The sequence below is a fragment of the Drosophila innubila genome, assembly GCF_004354385.1.
Source record: "Drosophila innubila isolate TH190305 chromosome 2R unlocalized genomic scaffold, UK_Dinn_1.0 1_C_2R, whole genome shotgun sequence".
NCBI classification, from domain to species: Eukaryota; Metazoa; Arthropoda; class Insecta; order Diptera; family Drosophilidae; genus Drosophila; species Drosophila innubila.
This window is the reverse complement of record NW_022995374.1, coordinates 19,496,017-19,515,668: the sequence shown is the minus strand read 5'-3', so window position 1 is coordinate 19,515,668 and position 19,652 is coordinate 19,496,017. Positions and strand designations below refer to the sequence as shown.

Genomic DNA, 19,652 nt, shown 5'->3' with positions numbered 1-19,652 from the left:
CTGAGAAACAAGAAAGACCTTTCTAGTTACATACACAATAGATTCATATGCACAAAAACAACAATAAATTTTACTAAAAATATGAAACTCTCTCCATAATTAGTTGAACCACTTTTTGATCAAACAACATTAAAATTTTTGTCAACTGATGAAGAAAAATGCCAGAAAATCCTGAGCATACGAAGTTTTGAAGCAAGCTTTGGCATTAGAAATCGATGGCGCCAATGCCAGATGTAGAGTTGTTAGTTCTCAGCTATATATGGGTATATATGTATTTAGGGGTTGGAAGTGCTTACGAACATTACGAGCATTATAGCCGTTATTTAGACATATATAGCGACGGCTTAGGCAACTGCGAACTAATGGAGCTGAAGACAAAAAAAAATACATAGTTAACATCAAATACACTGAGAGCCTAAAATTATGCTACACACATACAAACAAGAAATACTCATAAGCAGCCGATTTACATGCAGCAAAAATGTTGATTAGAAAATTAATTAAGGTTTTTACGATGCCGCCAGTTTTATGAGTCGAGCCCGAGTCATTGAGTCAAGACTGAGCCCTAGTTGAGTTTACCCGATTCATGTTCTCTTCGTCCTTGTCGTCGTCAGGCTTTCATGCTTGGAAAAACTTTCGCTCGGCGAATTTACGACATTTTTATGGCGGACAGCCATGCGAGGGCGGCTCGTAAAAAGTGCGTAAAAAACTTTTTTGTGACCCGGCAAATTGATAAGCTCCAACAGTGAGTTTCCCTGAATCCTTCCTTGCTTCCCTTAGTACAAAAACAATGATTTCAGTTTTTCGTATGCAGATGAGTTTGTCATAAAATTCCAAGTGAAGTTCGTTCAATAAATAAATGTGTACCGAAGCCTTTCATTTGTGGGGGCGTGGCAGTTGCTATACTTTTAAACAGATTTGTGACGGGTGTATCAGCTGTATGTTGAGTAAATTTTTAAACTTTTGTACTAAAAAACATCTTAAAAACAATTATCATAACACGCAAAACATGTAAAAATTCGAAATTTATTATACTATGTAACAATATAAACTCTTTTATGTTACCTTTATAAAAATCCATTATTCTGATACACATCGAAAAACAAGTTTCAAATGTTTCTATGATAGAACTTTTTTAAATTTTGAAAATCTATTGAAACATTTTTTGAAAGCTTTAATGTATTTTAATTAAAAATATTTTAAATGGCGCCTTAAATTCAATTTTTCTTATGTACATTAGGAAAAAACAGTTTAGAAATGTTGCTTGGACGGAACTTTTATACATTTAAAACAAAAACCATCATTTTTTTTAAAACATTTTGTAATGAATTTCAATTAAAATATCTTAAAGACGACTAATTAATGCAGTTTATAAAGGAAACTAAAAACTACTAATTTTGTTAAATTTTGTACATTTTCTTACATAAAAAATGTTAAATGTTATTTTTTCTCAACTATATCAGAAGAGTGGATTTGGTATAATTTAGTCTAACTGTAAAAAGAGAGTATAAAAGCTTCGTTTAACTTTCACTCATATAATATACCATATAGCGCTTGTATATTTTTACGAGCAGCTGAGAAACAAAGTCACCCCGCCTACTCCGCCTCAAGCTGCATGCAACACACACAACAAAGTACGCGTCGGAAAAAATAAAGGGGGCAACTGCGAGGGTTATTTCACTGATGCCACAATGCACAATGGCAACTTGACGAAATCATTATTTCGCTCCGACATTTATTGATGCCATAAACTTGAAGATTTATGCGTGTCGCTGACACCGCACAGTTCGCACCGCCACCCCCCGTGTTGCACATTGCAGGGCACACCGCAGTACAGCAGTACGGCAGTACCGCACTACCGCAGTACCGCTGTGGCAAATCCTAAAACCCCTCGCAGTACACCACGAAAACCCACCCGGTCATTGATACACACAATTCTGCGATGCTAACTCCAATTCTCATTGCCATTTGGCCATGTCAAATTTTATTTTTGGCATATTGCAGCACAGTGGGACGCATTTATGTATGTATTGACAAAGCAGTCATTCAGCTTTTAAAAGCTTTAATTAATTTATGAATTATAATAATTTTAAAATAATAATTTAATAAGTATATTAAAAGCAAAGGATTTTGAACATTTTAAATATTTTCTATCTTCTTTTTTTGTTTAATTCTTAAAATAAATAACAAAAACACATATATACATTATTATATGCCAATTAAATATTTCTCACATTGATGATATAAATATTTTGTCAAGTTTTTGTGGATATAAAAAGGGCATAATATGAACTTAATTTAACTCTTAACATAAGCAATAATAATATTTTGTTTATTTTAATTTATAAAATTAAGAAAAATCTAAAGACCAAGTCAGTTTTTGACAAGAATAATTATGCAGTCTAGTATATATATCCCATAGTATTTCATTCATGCTCAATAAGTCGCATTACCCAATCTCCACCTATATATAAATATGCAAGTATATATATTTACACACACACACACACAACAGCGTGTTAATTTATTTAAATTGACTACGTGCAAAGTTTACTCGCTTGCGTCTTGTGCCACGCCTCCCATTCCGCCGCCCATCTGCCATCAATGCGTTAGAGGGTTTGGGGCACTGTCTCAATGTTTGCACAAATTTCACATTTTACTGCGCATCGTCGACTCCGTTGTCGTTTTTGTCTTCGAATGCAAACCAATTTGCAAACGTCGCCGGAATGTGTAGCTGAGATTTACGGAAACATAGTCAACAGCCAGAAGACGCTACCAAGTAAGGACTATTACAAGCATTGGATAATGTTCGAAAAAAAATTATTTTCTAAATGAATATAATTTTGATGCAGAATTATTTTGGGGCCCAAATCATGATCAAAACGACATTCCACATTAAAATCGGTTACGTTTTGACAAAGTTATGTAAGCTCAAAGTTTTTATAAAAAGGAATTGGGATTCATATTTTGAATAATGGATAGCTAATGGTCGAAAAAAATTTTTATTTTTTATTAAGAAAATTTAAATGCTTAGTCAGTTTAAAGGACAAATCAAAATCAAATTGATATTTAGCCTTAAAATCGGTTAAGCTAAGACAAAGTTATGTGAGCTCAAAGTTATCGAAAAAATCGTTAGGAGTTTGTATAGTTTTAAAATGATGGGTATCGGATGACTAAGGGTTAAAAAAATTACATATTTTTATAGAAAAAAATTGAAATGCAAAATTAATTTGGGGACGAAATCTTGACCAAAATGACAAAGTTATGAGAGTTTGAAATGTTAAGGGAAAAGAACTGAATAAGTGGACAGTAATGTCTAAAAACTTGAATTTTCTAAATTAAAAAGTGAAATAATAATTAATTTTATATAAAAATATCATATTGAATATATAACATCTCTTTAATTATAACTGAAATTTTTGTAACATATCTCAAAACATTATCGATGGACTCTTGAATTTTCAATGTAGCGCAGCTGGCAAACGCGCGCGCATAAAAACTCATTTGAAAGAGTGCCTCGACTCTGACACTCCAAGTCCCGACTCCAGCTCCTGTCTCCTGTCTCCGACTTGAACGCTGGACGATGACGTGCAGCAAAGACAACAGTGGATGGAGGAATTTGTCGTACTGACTCCGATTTGTGGATTGGGCGTTGAAGAGGAGCACATGGCCTGTGGGTTGTGGCTGGCTATGCATGAGCACAGCTGCTCCAGCTACAGTTTCCCCAGGCTGTCTTGGCAACACAATTCGCGTGTCAACAATAAGCGCAATAACTTAAGCTGCATTCAATGTGCCTGGCCGGGAAGCAGAAGAAGCCAAATGACAGGCAGTTGTATAAATCCAGTTGCAGGTGCAGCTCCTGACTCCTGCCAGCTAATTAACTGGCAAATGCATTTCACTGAAAGAGAGAGAGTAAACAAACAGTGTCCACTTGTGCAGCAGCTACTTGAGCTCCTTCCTTCGGTTACGACTACTCCAATGAAGTGGCGTGCGCCTCGTCACGCCATCCAGCTGCTCCTTGCCACATGCCACATGCCACTTGCCAACGGCAAACTTTGTCAATTTAAGTTATTCATAACAAGAAGCTGCAACAATAAAACTTGACAGATTCTCTCTCATTTACAATAAATTTTTTTAATCCTTTGGTTGTGGCAAATTCACATTAACAGTGTTTTTAGGTATTTTTTTGGATGCTGGCCCTAATTTTGGCTTATAATAATTACTATACATACACAGCTTTAACAATTGTCTTTTTGGTTAAAACAAATCAGTTGCAATATAAATTAGAAACCTAAATTAACAGCTAAATTGAGCAAAAATTAGAAATTTGCAACAATATTTTTTTTAATGATATATCCGTTTAACGCTCTGAGTATATAGGACATGTATCTATATATCTGTTTACATATATAAATATAGTTAGTTACGTATATAACTTGTATATACCAATCACAAAACTTTTTTGAAGTTTATACTAAAGAAAGAAAAATCAGTAAAGAGAAATATGCAATAAACAAATTACATGCTAAACTAAACCATAAATTTTGAATGCTCAATTAAAACCTACATACATATTTGTTGTGACTAGATTTCATAATGTTGGGCGCCTTAAAGCTTTGTCTGCTTTGTCTTAGTCTAAGTCAAGCGATTGTTCTTCAAAAAACTGGCCAGCAACAACAATGCAAAAGATGTGGTAAGGAACACACTGCCCGGTATGGAACGACGTATGGGTAAGTTGGGATCTCGTTCCCTTTGGGCAAACAGTTCCACATCCGCTTCATAAGTCTCATAATTGTTCCAATGCAGACACTTCTTTACCGCATAATCCCAACGACGATACAGAAGCTCACGACCTGCAAATTACAGAAAAATTAATATAGATTAATAAAATTATATTTTGATATTGGCTTAAATGCAAAACAATATCATTCTTTTTCATTATCAGAAAAAAAAAAATAATGATAATGAAAACACATTCCTTTATTTAATTTATTTAATCTTGCAAATAGATGAAAATAGCATTTAACTAGCATTGGAAAAGGAATGGTAATAAAATGAATTTGAACTGAGCTTACAAAAAATAAACTGCTGAAAATGTTTTGTTTTAGCGGAAAGAATGAAAACTGAATTTCAAAAGCATTAATTATTTTTTTTTTTAAGAAAATTTAAACTATTGAAAGTTAATACTACAATGTAATAAAAATAACCTTCAGAAAAAAATCAAAAAACCCAATATAATGTACAAAGAAAATCTAAGAAAATTAAAAAAAATTAAATGTAATTTTATTAGTAATTATAATTTCAATGCTACTAAAATTTCAATGCTGTTGTAAAAATAATTTCATCAGCAGTGCCTTTTTAATTTAATTATAATTGATTTTCATTTTTAGTATGTCTTTCAATGAAAAATGCTTTAATAAAATAGTTAACTAGTCCCGAACCCTGCTTAAATCATAGATGATTTTAAAATAATGATAAGTTTAATGTGTGAAAATAAAAACTAATTAATTAAGCAAATGTGAATTATTTATAGGGTATTTATTTTACATACGATTTTGCGTGGTTGTGGGAGAGAAGACGTCCGTGGGTGGTGCGTACATACGCGTCGCATAAGGTAATGACACCACTCTCATGGTCACGCCGGCAGCTATCATGGCTCCCAGGCCAGCTGGTGATGTAGTCTGCGGACGTTCCAGCATCCAACCAATAATGTCAGCAATAAACTGCACCAGATGACTGTTCTCCGAGTACTCGCCGCCAAATGTCAACACGGGTTGCATACACGATGGATCCCAGTTGGGTGTGTCCCGTTTAAAGGCTTGCAGCACCTCGTAGATCTGAAAACCAGTTGCTTCATACGCCGCCTGTGTGATATTCTCTGCAGTCGTCTGACTGGTCAAACCAAGAAGTATACCCCGCGCATCGTAGCGCCAATAAGGCGCATACAGACCATGGAAGGCGGGAACAAATGTAATCTCCGAGCGCTTAGCTGCAAGTCCACACTCCACATTCAGCATGCTTGAGGAGCAGGACGAGGAGATCATTGAATTCTCGCCAATAAATGTATTCAGTGATTCAACAACATTATCATTGGAATTGATTTCTGTATTAATGCGCAGTCCCTGACGCAGCCAATTGACAGTGGAGCCAGCATTGGAAATGGCACCCTCCAGCGTAAAATGCGTATCGGCAGTTGGTCCCAATTTGTGCGCTATTCCCGTGATCAGACCATTGTCCGACTGGATCATCTGTTGTGCGGTATTTAACAGAACAAAGCAACTGTCGTCCAGGGTACAAACATTCTGACCCGCCTTGACGCACAGTTGACCCAACAATGCCGCCGGCTGTTCACCAATCATGCCCGCAATCGGCACTCCCAGCAATGGACCCTCCACAATATAGCCAAAAATCTCCGAATTTGAACGTATACGTGGCAGAATTTCCAATGGCAGCTTAAAGAATTTACAGAGCTTAACATCCCACTGCTCTGTGCCGACATTCATTAGCGCTGTGTAGTGTGCATTGGTCACATCTGTGGAGTGCACGCCCACATCGACGCCTCCAGTTAGATTCTATATAAATAAGCGATATATTATTAATTTATAGCAACTTTAAAATCTCTTAGCTATAGCTTTTAAAATTTAATTTAATTTAAATGCTCCCATGCTTACCCATAAGAGCCATGAATCCAGTGTGCCAAATAAACACTGCTCATCCTCCACAGCCTTCGCCACCGAGGGCACATTCTCCAATAGCCATTTAATCTTCAAGGCACTGAAACAGCTGCTTAACGGGAGCCCGCTGCGATATTGCACATAATTCACATTATGCTTGACATTATGGAGCAGGGACTTGAGTAATGGAGTGCAGCGACAATCGGACCAACCAATAGCATTGTGTAAAGATTGACCCGTCTGTTTGTTCCAGAGCACAGTGGTACCACGTTGATTTGCAATGCCAACTGCAATGATGTCATGCGGACTGATTTCCAATATCACTAGATTTTTATAGGCAGTCTAAAAGTATTTTGGGAGTTGTTGGTTACATAAAATAAATGATATAATCACACAAAATTAAACGCACCTCAATGCACTCTTGCATAAGTTTCCAGATCTCGGCGGGATCGTATTCCAGCCAGCCGGCATTATGCACAATCTGTCGCAGTTTTAGTTCATGATAGGCCAATACTTCGGCATTTTTCGTTGAGTAAATCTATGGAAATAGATATTGAGTCAGCATGCGTTTGTATGTGTGTGTGTGTGTATCAGTTTTGCTGTGTGCAATATTTGTTATTTATTTCATTGGATTCTTACTAAAAAACGACAATGGGTGCTGCTCACGTATGCAACGCCAATGAGTGCTCCAAATCTCCCATAACGTTCGTCGTTCATATTTTGCTGTAATTTCTATTCAAAACAAAGCACGTGCCGTGTTTTTAGTTTTGTTTCAAGCGGGACGCGCGCCAAATGCGTCGCTTGTAATTCGTTGATTTAATGTGAATATTGTGTTGCCGTCACCACGCCCTCGCCTGCGCCTCGCTGACTCCCACGTTCAGCCGCCCAAAATATATTTCTTTGTGTGCACAGTTAAATATGATGCATAATTTGATGAAATCAAGCGAGATTTTTAAACCACTCATTGATTTATGTTGTTATTTAAGGGGTACAATTTGGCAACACTGGTATGAAAACACTGTTTTGGGACAAAGGCTGCCACCCCGTCCAAAAGTTGCCACCCTGCTAATTTTTTTCAATCTGGCAGCATGTACCATCGAAATAAAACTGCAAAAACAGTTGCAATTTAGAAAATTTAACTTATTTTGAATATTTCTTAATTTTGAAGATAGAATTTTTGGTTGAATTTTGTCGATTTTCTTATATTTTTTAGAAACTTGTCTGCCCTGGAGGTGAACCTTAAACCTTCATTAATATGTTTTCCCTAATTTTATCAAATTTCGAATTTTATTAAATTAATTTTGTAATGCAAAGCTATTGCATTTTGATATTTGCAATAACTTAAATTTATATATACTATTGTGGCCGCACGCGACCAAAAACAAGCTCTAATGAATACTGATTCAGTATTTATTACAACAACAGTAATTACATATGCGAAAAAAATACTGCATGATCTTTATAACAAAATCAAAGTTCAAATTAAATTTTCTTTTACAATAGCAATTTATAAAATATTTTAATAAAATTGCATTGATATTTGAAAGAGCTTGTTATTTTATTTTATTATGTCTGAAATAAGGCATCAATCAAAAAATTTTTCGCATAAATATTACCTGGTTTCATATTATAATTACATCATTTAATCTGTTATAAATAACAATAAAATTTAAAATAAAAATCTGGTTTTCAACGATATTTTTAATTATTAAGTTTAATTCTAAATATGTACATAAATAAACTTCTTTTAAATATAACAACTATATTTCACAGAATTATACAAAATTATATAATAAAAAATAAAACAAGTTGTTTACTTTAATATAAATAAAGACTTGGTAAAATTTGTGCGACAAGTTACTTAAATAGTGAGTAGTCGAGGTGCAGATACCCAGTAAACAGGTAATTGTGATTATTAGTTCGAAATCTGCAGCTCTTAATTTCTCAAGATAAGCACATCATTTAAAAGATATCAAACCTACTTAAATTATTGATGCAGATCAAAATTAATAAGTTTTTGATATCGCAAATATAGCTTTTAACCTCTATTGCACAATATTGGAAGGAACTTACTAATAATTGTTAGGGACTTACCAACAATATATATATATCAATCATATAGGGTATAAAAATGCCTCGTAATGCACACTTTGCAGATTTTTAAAATATAAGACTTGATTAAATAGAAAATATAAGAGTAAAAGACTGTTTCTCTCTCCTAGCAATCAATATTACAATCAACTTACTAGCATAATCAGTGCTGGCATGTTTTAAAAAATTATTTTCACGGAAAGCAATTAAATTGCTAGATAAATTGAAAGTTAATTCAAATATTAGATGAGCTATTAAGATTAAAATGTATTTAAAAGGGTTTTATTTTTTTTCTTGACAATAGATTAATAATATGGTTCGTTTTTGGATTTGGCTATAAAATGGCTAAACCTGCCGGCTACGATCGGCATTACTGTCGTGTTTTGTGTGATAAGCTCAATGGTAAAATTTTCTAGTATAAAGCAAGCATTTGTAATTCTTGTTGGACTAGTCTCTCTCTGGAAACAGACGAGTTCAGTTATTTTTTCTGCTTTGAAATGTTCGTTAGTTGTGGTCTCTTCATAGCAGTGTGCATTTTGGTACAATGGCTATATAGAATAAATAAAGACTATTATATACTAGCTTTCTTTTCGAGACGTGTACGCACCAAGGATGGAAGTCCCGTTGAAAGTATTCTTCCCATACCAAAGGGTCGCACAATCTTTGCCAACTGCTTTGATCTATATGGAAAAGACGATGGTACGCTAACAATATGGTGAATACGTGTAAAATCATAGTGCTTAAACTCTCTCTCTCTCTTCTATCGTTCTATTTCTATGTCTCTCTCCAAAACAGCTGGAGTTTTTAAACATGGTCGAAAAATAGCAAAGGAATTTGGCCGCAATTATTTGGTTTATAGCTTAGGCAGACCTATATACACCGTCATCGATCCGGAAAATGTTGAATTTATTTTAAACAATACGAAACTTATTACCAAGGGCATTGTTTATAATTTTATGCAGCCGGCTCTACGAACTGGCTTATTAACCGCCACAGGTAATCTCTAATCCATTTAAAATTTTAAGGGATTAATAAATTTATTTGACAGGTCAAAAATGGCATATGCGACGCAAAATGATAACACCCACATTCCATTTTAATATACTGGCTCAATTTCAGGAAGTTTTCAGGTAACTTTTCAGAAAATAACATGCAAAAAAAGGAAATACATTTTTTTTTATCAGAGCGGAAAGTCTTAAGTTTGTGGAACAGTTCCATAATCAAAAGGAAAGTGAAATTTCCCTCAGCCAACTCATACCCAAGTTTACACTCAACAGCATATGCGGTAATTACAAGTCACCGAAATTGTTTTAAATTAATTTAAATTCAAATTTATTGTTTCTTAGAAACTGCCATGGGTATAAAGCTTGATGATATGTCGGAGAAGGGCGATCGTTATCGTGAAAGCATTAAGATGGTTGAAAAACTATTTGTAAAACGCTTGAGCAATCCATTGCATTATAATAAAACGATGTACAATCTGTTTGCCGCTAGCAAGGATGCTCCATATCTAAAGGTAATGCATGAATTCTCCAGTGAAATAATTGCAAAACGTCGAATTCTTTTGGAAGACGAACTGCAGCAAAGACGAATTGATCAATTGCCAGACGACGACATGTGAGTCCATTAATATAGGATCTATAAATTTAATCAATATCTTCCTATATATGTAGTTATATTAACAAGAAGAGACGCTTTGCCATGTTGGATACCCTAATATGTGCGGAAAAGGATGGTCTAATTGATCATGACGGCATTTGTGAAGAGGTTGACACTTTAATGTTTGCTGGCTTTGATACTACATCGATGTGTCTTATATTTGGACTCATGAGTCTGTCATTACACCCGGACATACAAGAACGTTGCTATCAAGAGATAATGGATAATTTAGATGGTTGGTATCTTAAAGTGTTTTTTAATTCGACAACACCGACTTTTTTCGACTTTTACATAAGAAGTATAATAAATATACTATAAATACATTTAAAATTATTACACAATTCAGAACAGAATATTATAGAAGTTTTCTGCATTAATATACAGAAATCATTTTAATTTTATATGAAGAGTATACAAGATATGAATTTTAGGCAATTTTATAATTTAAGTCAACTTTAAATTTAAAAAGTCAACACTTAAAGAATTTTTATTGTCTATTAATAGATGATCTCAACACATTGGACCTTAACCAATTGGCTAAACTAAAGTATTTGGAATGTGTTATTAAGGAAACGATTCGCATGTATCCATCAGTCCCCGTAATGGCTCGTCAGACTCCAAGTGAGACAGAATTGCCTAATGGAATAATTTTACCCGTCGGTACACAGATTGTAATACAAGTATTTGATCTACACCGAAATTCCAAACATTGGGATGCACCCGAAGAATTTGATCCAGAACGTTTCCTGCCAGAGAATTACAATAATCGTCATACATTTGCTTATATTCCATTTAGTGCCGGTCAGCGTAATTGTATTGGTAAGATATGGGTCTTATTTCGATTTATTGTACTTTGTACCTAAATTCCTATCTTTTCATAGGTCAAAAGTATGCCATGCTTGAGATCAAAACGCTGCTGATTTATATTATTAAGCAATTCAAAATTTTGCCACTTATCGATCCAAAAGATTTGATTTTTCACAGTGGCATTACTTTAGGTGTTAAAAATAATATTAAAGTGAAACTTGTTAGACGTGACTAAACAAATGCTTAGAAACATGTATAAAATTGTATGCCTACCGATTTAGAATTAATAAAAATCTCGTAAGTACAGTGTATAAATAAACTTATATATATCAGGCGTATTCTCCCCGATTTAATAATTTGATATTTGAAAACCATGCGCCTATTCCCAAACGGATTTTATTTTTACAAAACGTCTTATCTTAAACAACATAACATTAAGTTTGCGCAAATATAAAGTTTTTAATTGTGGTTTGGGGTGCTATAATTATGAAAGTCTGCTTACAAAATTAATAAAATATCAGGAAAGCCATATATATATATATATATAATATATATATTCATTTAAAACGATACAGTCGCGAATTGAATAACTCGACATATTCATCAAATGTTTATAACTACGCATACATATATGAAGTGATAAACTGACAGAAGATTCGGATATACTACAGACGCAATTTAAATTTTAAATTAGGGTTCTTTTCACTAGTTTAAATTTAATTATATCGGCTAAAAAATAAATAAAATGTTTTAAAGTATAGTAACGTGCCTTTACCTAATTTAAATTTAAATATACAGCAGAAAAGTAATAAGCTCAATTTTCTGACCTGCAAAAATACTGAAAAGTATTAAACTACTGCAAATTGTTATCTAAGTTGGTAGCTCCGACAACAAAGAAACAAGTTGGCAGCTCTATTTGGAAATGAGCGTGCGCAGAGCGCGTAAAACAAAACTGAAAAAACAGAGAGACAGAAGACGTCGCGCACGCAACGGTGTTTTAACAATTGCTAAATAAAAATAAAACCAGTCAATTGATATTGAATGCGCAATTGAGAGAGTTTAATCAATGAAAAGAACGACAGCTCATATTGGCAGCTTAATTCAGCAAAAGCAATCAGCAAAACGGCAAACAAATCAAAGCGAAAAGGAAACAACAGATTTAAGATTACTTCCAAAAGAGTGGGACACAACAAAATAATAATAAAGAAATCAAAAAAGAAAATGCAACGATATTATGCGGAACGTGAGACAACGGGTCCAGAGTTTGGTAAGTAAGCGTAGTAAGTACATTTTGGCAAGCACAATACAATACACAATTGAAAAGTGCAGAATCAACCCCCAGCACACGAAAACAACAACAACAACAGCACAGTCTTCCCCTAATAGAGAGAAGACGGTCTAAGGGTTGCTCTTGCTGTTGTTGTTGTTGCTCTTGTTGTTATTGTTGCTGCTACGAAGAACGTAGAATGTGAAATATGCTGTTGTGACGCAGATTTTAACGATTTTTCCCAAAAAAAAAAACCATACAGACGATCGTCTAATAAAACTTGTACGCGCTAATCCTGCCATTTATGATGTCAGCCATCCACACTATCGACGTAATCCCGTTAGAGTGGACATATGGGATCGGATTGCAAATGAACTCGGCGCTTCATGTAAGTAGAGAATGCGAAAGAACTCGCGAGAGACCCTGTATTTAATCTTAATTACAGAATAAAGGACGCAGAGAAATATATTTATATACTAGTATGTGTTTCCTTTTTATTTTATAAACGGCTTAGATTAAATGGTACAGATTCTTTATTTATAGATTGTTCTTAAAAAAATTAAACTATAAGAAGATAAGATAAAATACTAGAACCAAGAAGTGAATTCATTTTTTTCTGGCCTTTAAACATTTTAAAGTACCGTGTCTATATAAGTTTAAAATATAGTTTCTTAAATAGAATATAAGCTGTATAGCAAAACTCAATATGAATAGAAATCAATAGCTATAATTTTTGAGCTTGTTATTCTTTATTAATTTTGATTAAAGGTCTAATTTAAATTGATAACAGATGAATATTAGAAAAGGACTTTATTAGAAATGTGTAATATATTTTAAAAGTAAATTGGCAAAATAACAGAATTAAATATTAATAAAAATGGAAATCTTTTTTTACATTTTCAGCTCGTTTTTTGCAAACGAAATGGAAGAACATCCGCTACAATTATCTGCAGGAGATCAAGGCACTGGAAACGGGCCAGGTGAATCCGAATGTGCGCAAGCGACGCTTCACCGAGGATTTATCCTTTCTTCAAAACACCGCACAAACGTACAATGTGAAAAAGGCGCAAGCCTATATCGCCCAGACCAATACACCCAATAACAATAAGAATAGTAATGATGGTGGTGGTGGCAGCAGTGACAATGATAGCAACAGTTTTCTCTATCCAGATCCGGAACACTTGCGCATTGATCCCTCGGATAGCTATGACATTATAGAGCTGGATGATAATGATAGCGAGGATGGTTCAGCGCATTTGGATGGTCATAGCGATAATGAAATTGTGCCAGAATTGATGGTAATGGATTCGAAACCCGATGTCACCATACAGCAGTCATCATCGTCGAGTGTCAATGGCAACGGTGGTGGTAGTGGTAGTCATAACAATAGCCACAACAATACGCAAGTTAGTTCCCCGGCCTCCTCACCGCTGCTTACGCCCATGGTGGTCATGGGCAATGGCTATGAGCAATCGGATGACAAACCGCAATATCATCAGGATCTGAAGTCACAACAGCAGCAGCAACAACAACAACATCATCACAGCAGCAACACATCGCTATCTAATGGTGAAGTGACCATTGAACCCATATTTAAATCGTCGGTCACACGACGCTCGGCGCCCGTTGGCGACATTATGGCGAATGCGGCGAAACGAAAGGCGATGGCAGCTCCATTGCCAACATTAACGCCTATTAACGATCCCATTGAACTGTACTGTCTATCATTGGTGGACACACTTCGCAGCATGCCCAGATCGGAGCGGGAACGGGTTAAATTTGAGTTTGCCAGCATTCTGAAGGATGCCAAGTACAAGGACGAGGCTTAATCTCTGAAATGTTCAAAACTGTCACTTTGGATCATTAATGCATACGTACAATTTTAAGTAATATTATTTCTTATTATTATTATATTATATATATTAAAATTAATAAATACAGAATTTTTCTAAGACGCTATCTAGGCTAAGCTTAATGTTAATAATTATGTACGTATTTAGTTTTTTTATTACAATGATGTAGTATGAGTCCATATCTATTCAGTTGTATCAACACAAAATAAAATGAATTACACAAAATGTTGCAAATCTTTAAAGTTTATTTAATTTTTGGGTATTACTTCTTTTATTTCCCTTCCCTTTCCCCATTAAAACACTTTGTTTTTATTGTTTGCAGCTCAAACGATTTTTATTTCGCATAAGTATTAGATTGTGTTTAAGGTATTTCGTAGTTGAACGTTATAGATAGTAGATTAACTTCTTATTATTTCTATTCTCTATGTACCCTCTACAACTTTTGGTTGCATATTTATGATTGTGAATATAAATTCAATAAACCTACAGTTAATCTTATTTTATCAATATAAAATCTACAAAAACTGTTAATATTCAAAAAAGAAGACAAATCTTCAAGTTTTACATAACATATATGTAATTATTATTATAATGTTCTATATATTTCATATATAGTTCAACATTTGGATTAATAAATAGTCATGCGTTAGATTTTTACAGAAATCAACTAAAAACTTAACATTAATAATTATGGGGATAAAATGAAAAACAAAAATATTTAGGTCTTTGAGCTATAAACTAAATTCATATCAAATATTATATTATATTTAGTAGGTATAATTCAAAACAGAAAACAATTTGTTCGCCCGTTTTATGTCTGAGCTGCAGCTACAACTAATCCATAAATTCTAGGATTATCTATACATCACGCCGCGGAGTATTCAGCACAGAACTTTGAGTCTGCAATTGACGGCCATTGTTAACTGATTCCTGGCCAGTCTTGTTGCTATCATCCGTGTCCAAAATGTCGGAGAGATCATACATGTTGGGCTGATAAGCCATTAGCTCCGAACCGCTGCTAACTGCACGTTAAAAAGGGAATCGTATTAAAAAGGATTTATAGATTTAAAATTCACACAAACCTTTCTTATCGCCGCCCATGTTATCAGTTAAAAAGGACAGCCCGTAGTTATCCAAGACATCTGAATCATTAAAGAGCTGCAATTAGAATTATAAAAATATTGGAGTTCAATTTGGTTTGTCTAAGTTTAATCAATAATTTATTGCAGTGGCTGTTTTTAGCTAATTTTTGAACGCACCGCGCTGACCTTCAGTAGCAGCTCCTCATCGGTTAGCTGCAAAGCAGGCATCTTGCCGACAACTGTCTTCGGCACAGCCTGGTTGCGCACATAGAATAAAATATATATTTTCATATAAATTCAGGGATAATTTTATAATTGATAATTTTATAATTTTAATTATAATTATAATAAAAATGTATTATAATTTTTTACATATCAATTATAAAATGAAATTGGTTTGCTGAATTTTTTGAAAAAAAGTGATCTCTCAAACTCACTTTAAACTCTTTCGTTTTGGGGATACTTACGCCCATTAGCATATTTTGATCAATGGACACTCCTTCGCCGCGTAGCAGATCCTTGAGCGTGTCCAGCTCATCTTGCAAATTATCAATGTGCCCGGTAACCTCATCACTGCAACAAGTAATTGGAAAATCACTTTTATTGACTTGTAATTCGCTTCTCGATGGCGTAGGCTGAACCAACCGTGTATCGTGTACATTATCGCCAGTATATTTGGCTACGGTCATTGGTTGTTGTTGTTGCTGCTGCTGTTGTTGTTGTTCATTTCCCATTTCCTTAACAGCAGCAGCTGCCTTGGATGTGGATGCCATATTTGCATCGGTTACCAGAGCATTTTCATTGTTTCCAGCCATTTCAAAATTAATCGGCATATTGGCAAACTTGCCGTTGTTCACAGTGGAGCGTCCAAATTGTTGCTGCTGATCCAGCTTATTGGCTTGCTCATCCAGGGCAGTGCCAGTGGACATCAATGAATCATCCTGTATACAAAAAGAACAATTATTGTTTGTTGAAAACATCAGTTTGGGAAATAAAAACATATCCAAATCAAACGATTTTTAATAAACTATTTTTGTTCTAGGATTTTTCTAATATTTGGCTTCTTATTTTTGGTTTCGTAATTAAATTATAGAAATTGTAGCTTACTTCAAATATATTAGTGGGCATATCGTTGCTAATAAAGTCCACATTGTATAGCCCTGTATTGTTGCCAGTTTCCGGCTGATCCAATAAACTTGACATATCTGTCGCTGGCTCAGTTTTGACCAGCAAAGGTTGCGGCATAATCTGCGGCTGCTCCTTGGTCTGGGAACGAGTGCGTTGCGTCTTTGGCGACATATCCAAATCGACTGGAATCTGTGCGGACAGATCTGTGATGCGGCGACGCTGCTTGTTCTTCTCCTTGAGCAGCTGACGATTACGGGCCTCCTGTTCACGCACCATTGGTGTGGTGAGCACAGTCAGTTGCTCATCACCGCTGTATGGACTGTTGGGACTGGGCAGCAAATTCTGCTCTTGGACATGGGAATCGGGGGCTTCAGTAACCATGTAGACAACCTGTTGACCACCTGGAGAACGAGCTGCATTTGCTGCAGTAGCTGCATCTCCGCCGCCTCCAGTTAAAAGTTGACCAGCAATGAAATCCTCAGCACTCTGATTCGAATAATCATAGTTTTGAGAGCTGCTAATGCTTATATTGGATCGTGGACGTTCCATAGCACTTTCAGCATCATAGTGACTGTTGGGATTCATGACCTCATCCAGAAGCTCCTCGCTAAGCTCATGGATAACTGGACCGCTCTCACTCTCCGATTCGCTGGCATTTCGCGGACGTTGACAATCATTTTCCGGTGTATCGTTGATCATTAACTGCATGTGACGCTTCACGCCGGACATATTGCGAGATGGTTGCACAATCGAGATCAGAAATTGTATTAGCTTGTTTACAATTTGTTGCTGCTTCGCATGCTTTTGTCGCAACGAGGCAATCTCACGCCAAAGTGCCTCATTCTCCTGCTTCATCACCGAAAAACGTGAATCCAAATTATCCTGACGTCCACGCATTGCTTTCACATCGCTCAATACCTTCGATACGGTCTCCTGCTTCAGCACACTCTTCTCATCCACACTCTTGGTATTCGAAATCTTGCGCTTGATGTGATCCAATAAATACGGATAATTGCGCTTGAAGCACGGATGCGAAAATTCAATCTCATCACGATCAAAACGTAGTCCGCCATTCTCAATCGATGTAATCTTATGAAAACCATCTAAAACACAAATTATATTATTAATCATTAATTTTCTAATTAACAAATTAAAATTTTTATCTACTTACACATATTTAACTGGCGTATAAAGCTGGCCATATTGTTGTGCTTGTAATTCAGTGGCAACAAATCGCGTGCAAATTGCGCCTGATTCTGTATAATAAAACTTCGACCATCCTGTAACAAAAACAGCAAAACAACATAATTCAAAATATATTTTATAACAATAAAAAATTTGTTTTAATTTTGTTTTTTTATGTAATCATATAAATCAAATTTTTTTTTTGTTAATTTATATATAATTTTCAATAAAATTTAAACGTTTAAAAATATTTTTGTCGATTTATTTTTATAAACGCCAATTTTTATTTACTTAAATTTTCGTTAAATTTTATGAAAAGTGTTATACATTATTTTTGTAATCTATGTTAAGTGTTAAATATTATTAATTTAAATTAAATGTTTCAAATTAAAAAGAATATTTTTTAAATTTATATTATAAATATTATTGTCGACTGCTTTTTGTTGATAATTTAATAATATATGCCAAGTCACCGAGGACAGGCATAAAGATTAATATTTACATTTATTAAATAATTTTTGTATCTTGTGCCTTAATTAAAGATAATAATATTTGTATAGCCCTCAATAAAAGCCACAAAATTCAGTTTCTATGACATACTGATAAGAGAATAATTATCTAATTAAGCATAAAGCCACAAAAGAAGGGAGCGTGTGAAATATAGAGTGATAATCATCATGAAAAAAGCTTTGGCGAAAGCCAAACCAAAACAGAATAATCAAATAGAGAGGGCCGGAAAACTCAAGTTTAATTGAATGGTGAGACAAACAAGCGGACCACGAACAAATGGAAAATTTTTACAGAGATGCATTCGATATTCGATGGAGGGCACGCACGTACGCACATACGCACATACGGTCGGTGGCCTATGTAAATGTAAGAGAAAGAGAGAAAAAGAGCGACCCCCACCACATTGCATACGTGCCACTCAGCGCAAGGCAAGGAACCACAATAACAACAACAATAGGAAAAATAAGAAGAAGCAACATGCAGACAACGATGACGTTGTGAAAGTCTTGTCAATGTGTAAGTGTGAGTGTAACACACACCTGCATGTTATTGTTATTGTTACCATGCCAAATTAAAATAAAATGAGATGTAAATAAACAATATGGCGACCTACCTTGCTCCAGCAAATTAAATTATTTGTATCCGGATCATCGACGAGGCGCCAGAGTTTAGCCAAAAATGCTGGCACTCCGCTGCCGCTGCCTGTCTCGCCCACTGTATGCATGGTACGACGTGATCGCTGCTGCTGCTGATCCTCGTCGTCCTCCTCTTCTTCGGTTGATTCGTGCTTTAATTGCACGGCTTTTAAGCTTCCACGCGTTTTGGACATGTATTGCGACCTTTGCTGCAACTGCATACAAAGAATAATATAATACTTAAATCAATTAAAATGTATTTTCATGATTGGTCACAGTCCACATTAAATCGTCATAGAATTTATACGTGTATGTGTGCATATGTGTGAATGGTGCCTACCGCAACACTTTACAGATGTTTTTTTTCGCTTTTAAAACGTATTAAGCCAACAAATATAATATTTTTAATTTGTTATTCACTTTGTTTCGCTCAACTCTTATAAGCACTTTGCACAACTCTTTAGTTTTTATGTATTTTTTTACAAGTTTAATGCACAGCGTAATTGTTGAAATTCACATATAAAATATTTTTTCTTCTTCCCCTGCACTGGCTATCGCTATCGGCTCGATGTCGTGAAACACAAACCTATCGAACACAACGCTGCCGCTATTTATATACTCGTTAAAAGTATCGAGTACTCGCTAGTACATTCTCTTGCGAGACAACGATACCTACATTTTAATTGTTTGCTGGGCCGTAAGCCCAGTTTTTAACTGTGTTATTTTTATTAATTTGTCTTATGCATGCCAATTACTTTAAT

General features: G+C 34.9%; 4 protein-coding genes across 5 annotated transcripts; 2 read left to right on the top strand and 2 right to left on the bottom strand.

Annotated features, from left to right (window-relative positions):
- Nucleotides 1-4,108: 4,108 nt before the first annotated feature.
- On the bottom strand, nt 4,109-7,701 carry LOC117785123 (glycerol kinase). Its single transcript, XM_034623026.1, has 5 exons — nt 7,314-7,701; nt 7,084-7,212; nt 6,672-7,016; nt 5,552-6,572; nt 4,109-4,853 (listed from the first exon to the last, which is right to left on the bottom strand). The coding sequence occupies exons 1-5, from the start codon at nt 7,389-7,391 to the stop codon at nt 4,636-4,638; spliced, it is 1,791 nt and encodes a 596-aa protein (XP_034478917.1). The 5' UTR covers nt 7,392-7,701; the 3' UTR covers nt 4,109-4,635.
- A 1,526-nt stretch (nt 7,702-9,227) lies between these two features.
- Nucleotides 9,228-11,554, top strand: LOC117783227 (cytochrome P450 4p1-like). Its single transcript, XM_034620513.1, has 8 exons — nt 9,228-9,464; nt 9,561-9,761; nt 9,814-9,895; nt 9,950-10,050; nt 10,112-10,382; nt 10,439-10,659; nt 10,929-11,243; nt 11,306-11,554. The coding sequence occupies exons 1-8, from the start codon at nt 9,263-9,265 to the stop codon at nt 11,464-11,466; spliced, it is 1,554 nt and encodes a 517-aa protein (XP_034476404.1). The 5' UTR covers nt 9,228-9,262; the 3' UTR covers nt 11,467-11,554.
- A 546-nt stretch (nt 11,555-12,100) lies between these two features.
- LOC117783230 lies at nt 12,101-14,585 on the top strand. Its single transcript, XM_034620514.1, has 3 exons — nt 12,101-12,498; nt 12,761-12,886; nt 13,402-14,585. Exons 1-3 carry the CDS (start codon nt 12,453-12,455, stop codon nt 14,325-14,327), a joined length of 1,098 nt encoding a protein of 365 aa, XP_034476405.1. The 5' UTR covers nt 12,101-12,452; the 3' UTR covers nt 14,328-14,585.
- Nucleotides 14,586-14,657: 72 nt separating this feature from the next.
- On the bottom strand, nt 14,658-19,472 carry LOC117783224 (heat shock factor protein). 2 transcript variants are annotated; one of them, XM_034620509.1, is made up of 8 exons: nt 19,232-19,472; nt 18,870-19,106; nt 17,733-17,841; nt 16,541-17,664; nt 16,079-16,374; nt 15,901-16,006; nt 15,434-15,509; nt 14,658-15,373 (listed from the first exon to the last, which is right to left on the bottom strand). In XM_034620509.1, the coding sequence occupies exons 2-8, from the start codon at nt 19,083-19,085 to the stop codon at nt 15,210-15,212; spliced, it is 2,091 nt and encodes a 696-aa protein (XP_034476400.1). In that variant the 5' UTR covers nt 19,086-19,106; nt 19,232-19,472; the 3' UTR covers nt 14,658-15,209. The 2 variants fall into 2 exon arrangements, with proteins under 2 accessions (XP_034476400.1, XP_034476399.1); XM_034620508.1 differs by having other exon boundaries at nt 15,901-16,374.
- Between the last annotated feature and the right edge of the window lie 180 nt (nt 19,473-19,652).

Excerpts from the sequence above, each read along its gene's own strand:
- LOC117785123 (XM_034623026.1), bottom strand. The coding sequence starts at position 7,391 with ATGAACGACGAACGTTATGGGAGATTTGGAGCACTCATTGGCGTTGCA. Across the intron at positions 7,213-7,313 it reads GCACCCATTGTCGTTTTTTA|ATTTACTCAACGAAAAATGC; the intron begins GTAAGAATCCAA and ends CTATTTCCATAG. Across the intron at positions 4,854-5,551 it reads TCCCACAACCACGCAAAATC|GTCGTGAGCTTCTGTATCGT; the intron begins GTATGTAAAATA and ends TGTAATTTGCAG.
- LOC117783227 (XM_034620513.1), top strand. The coding sequence starts at position 9,263 with ATGTTCGTTAGTTGTGGTCTCTTCATAGCAGTGTGCATTTTGGTACAA. Across the intron at positions 9,465-9,560 it reads TCTATATGGAAAAGACGATG|CTGGAGTTTTTAAACATGGT; the intron begins GTACGCTAACAA and ends TCTCCAAAACAG. Across the intron at positions 11,244-11,305 it reads CGGTCAGCGTAATTGTATTG|GTCAAAAGTATGCCATGCTT; the intron begins GTAAGATATGGG and ends ATCTTTTCATAG.
- LOC117783230 (XM_034620514.1), top strand. The coding sequence starts at position 12,453 with ATGCAACGATATTATGCGGAACGTGAGACAACGGGTCCAGAGTTTG. Across the intron at positions 12,499-12,760 it reads GACAACGGGTCCAGAGTTTG|ACGATCGTCTAATAAAACTT; the intron begins GTAAGTAAGCGT and ends AAAACCATACAG. Across the intron at positions 12,887-13,401 it reads AAATGAACTCGGCGCTTCAT|CTCGTTTTTTGCAAACGAAA; the intron begins GTAAGTAGAGAA and ends TTACATTTTCAG.
- LOC117783224 (XM_034620508.1), bottom strand. The coding sequence starts at position 19,085 with ATGTCCAAAACGCGTGGAAGCTTAAAAGCCGTGCAATTAAAGCACGAA. Across the intron at positions 16,375-16,540 it reads TGCCCACTAATATATTTGAA|GATGATTCATTGATGTCCAC; the intron begins GTAAGCTACAAT and ends TTTTGTATACAG. Across the intron at positions 15,374-15,433 it reads CATGGGCGGCGATAAGAAAG|TTAGCAGCGGTTCGGAGCTA; the intron begins GTTTGTGTGAAT and ends TTTAACGTGCAG.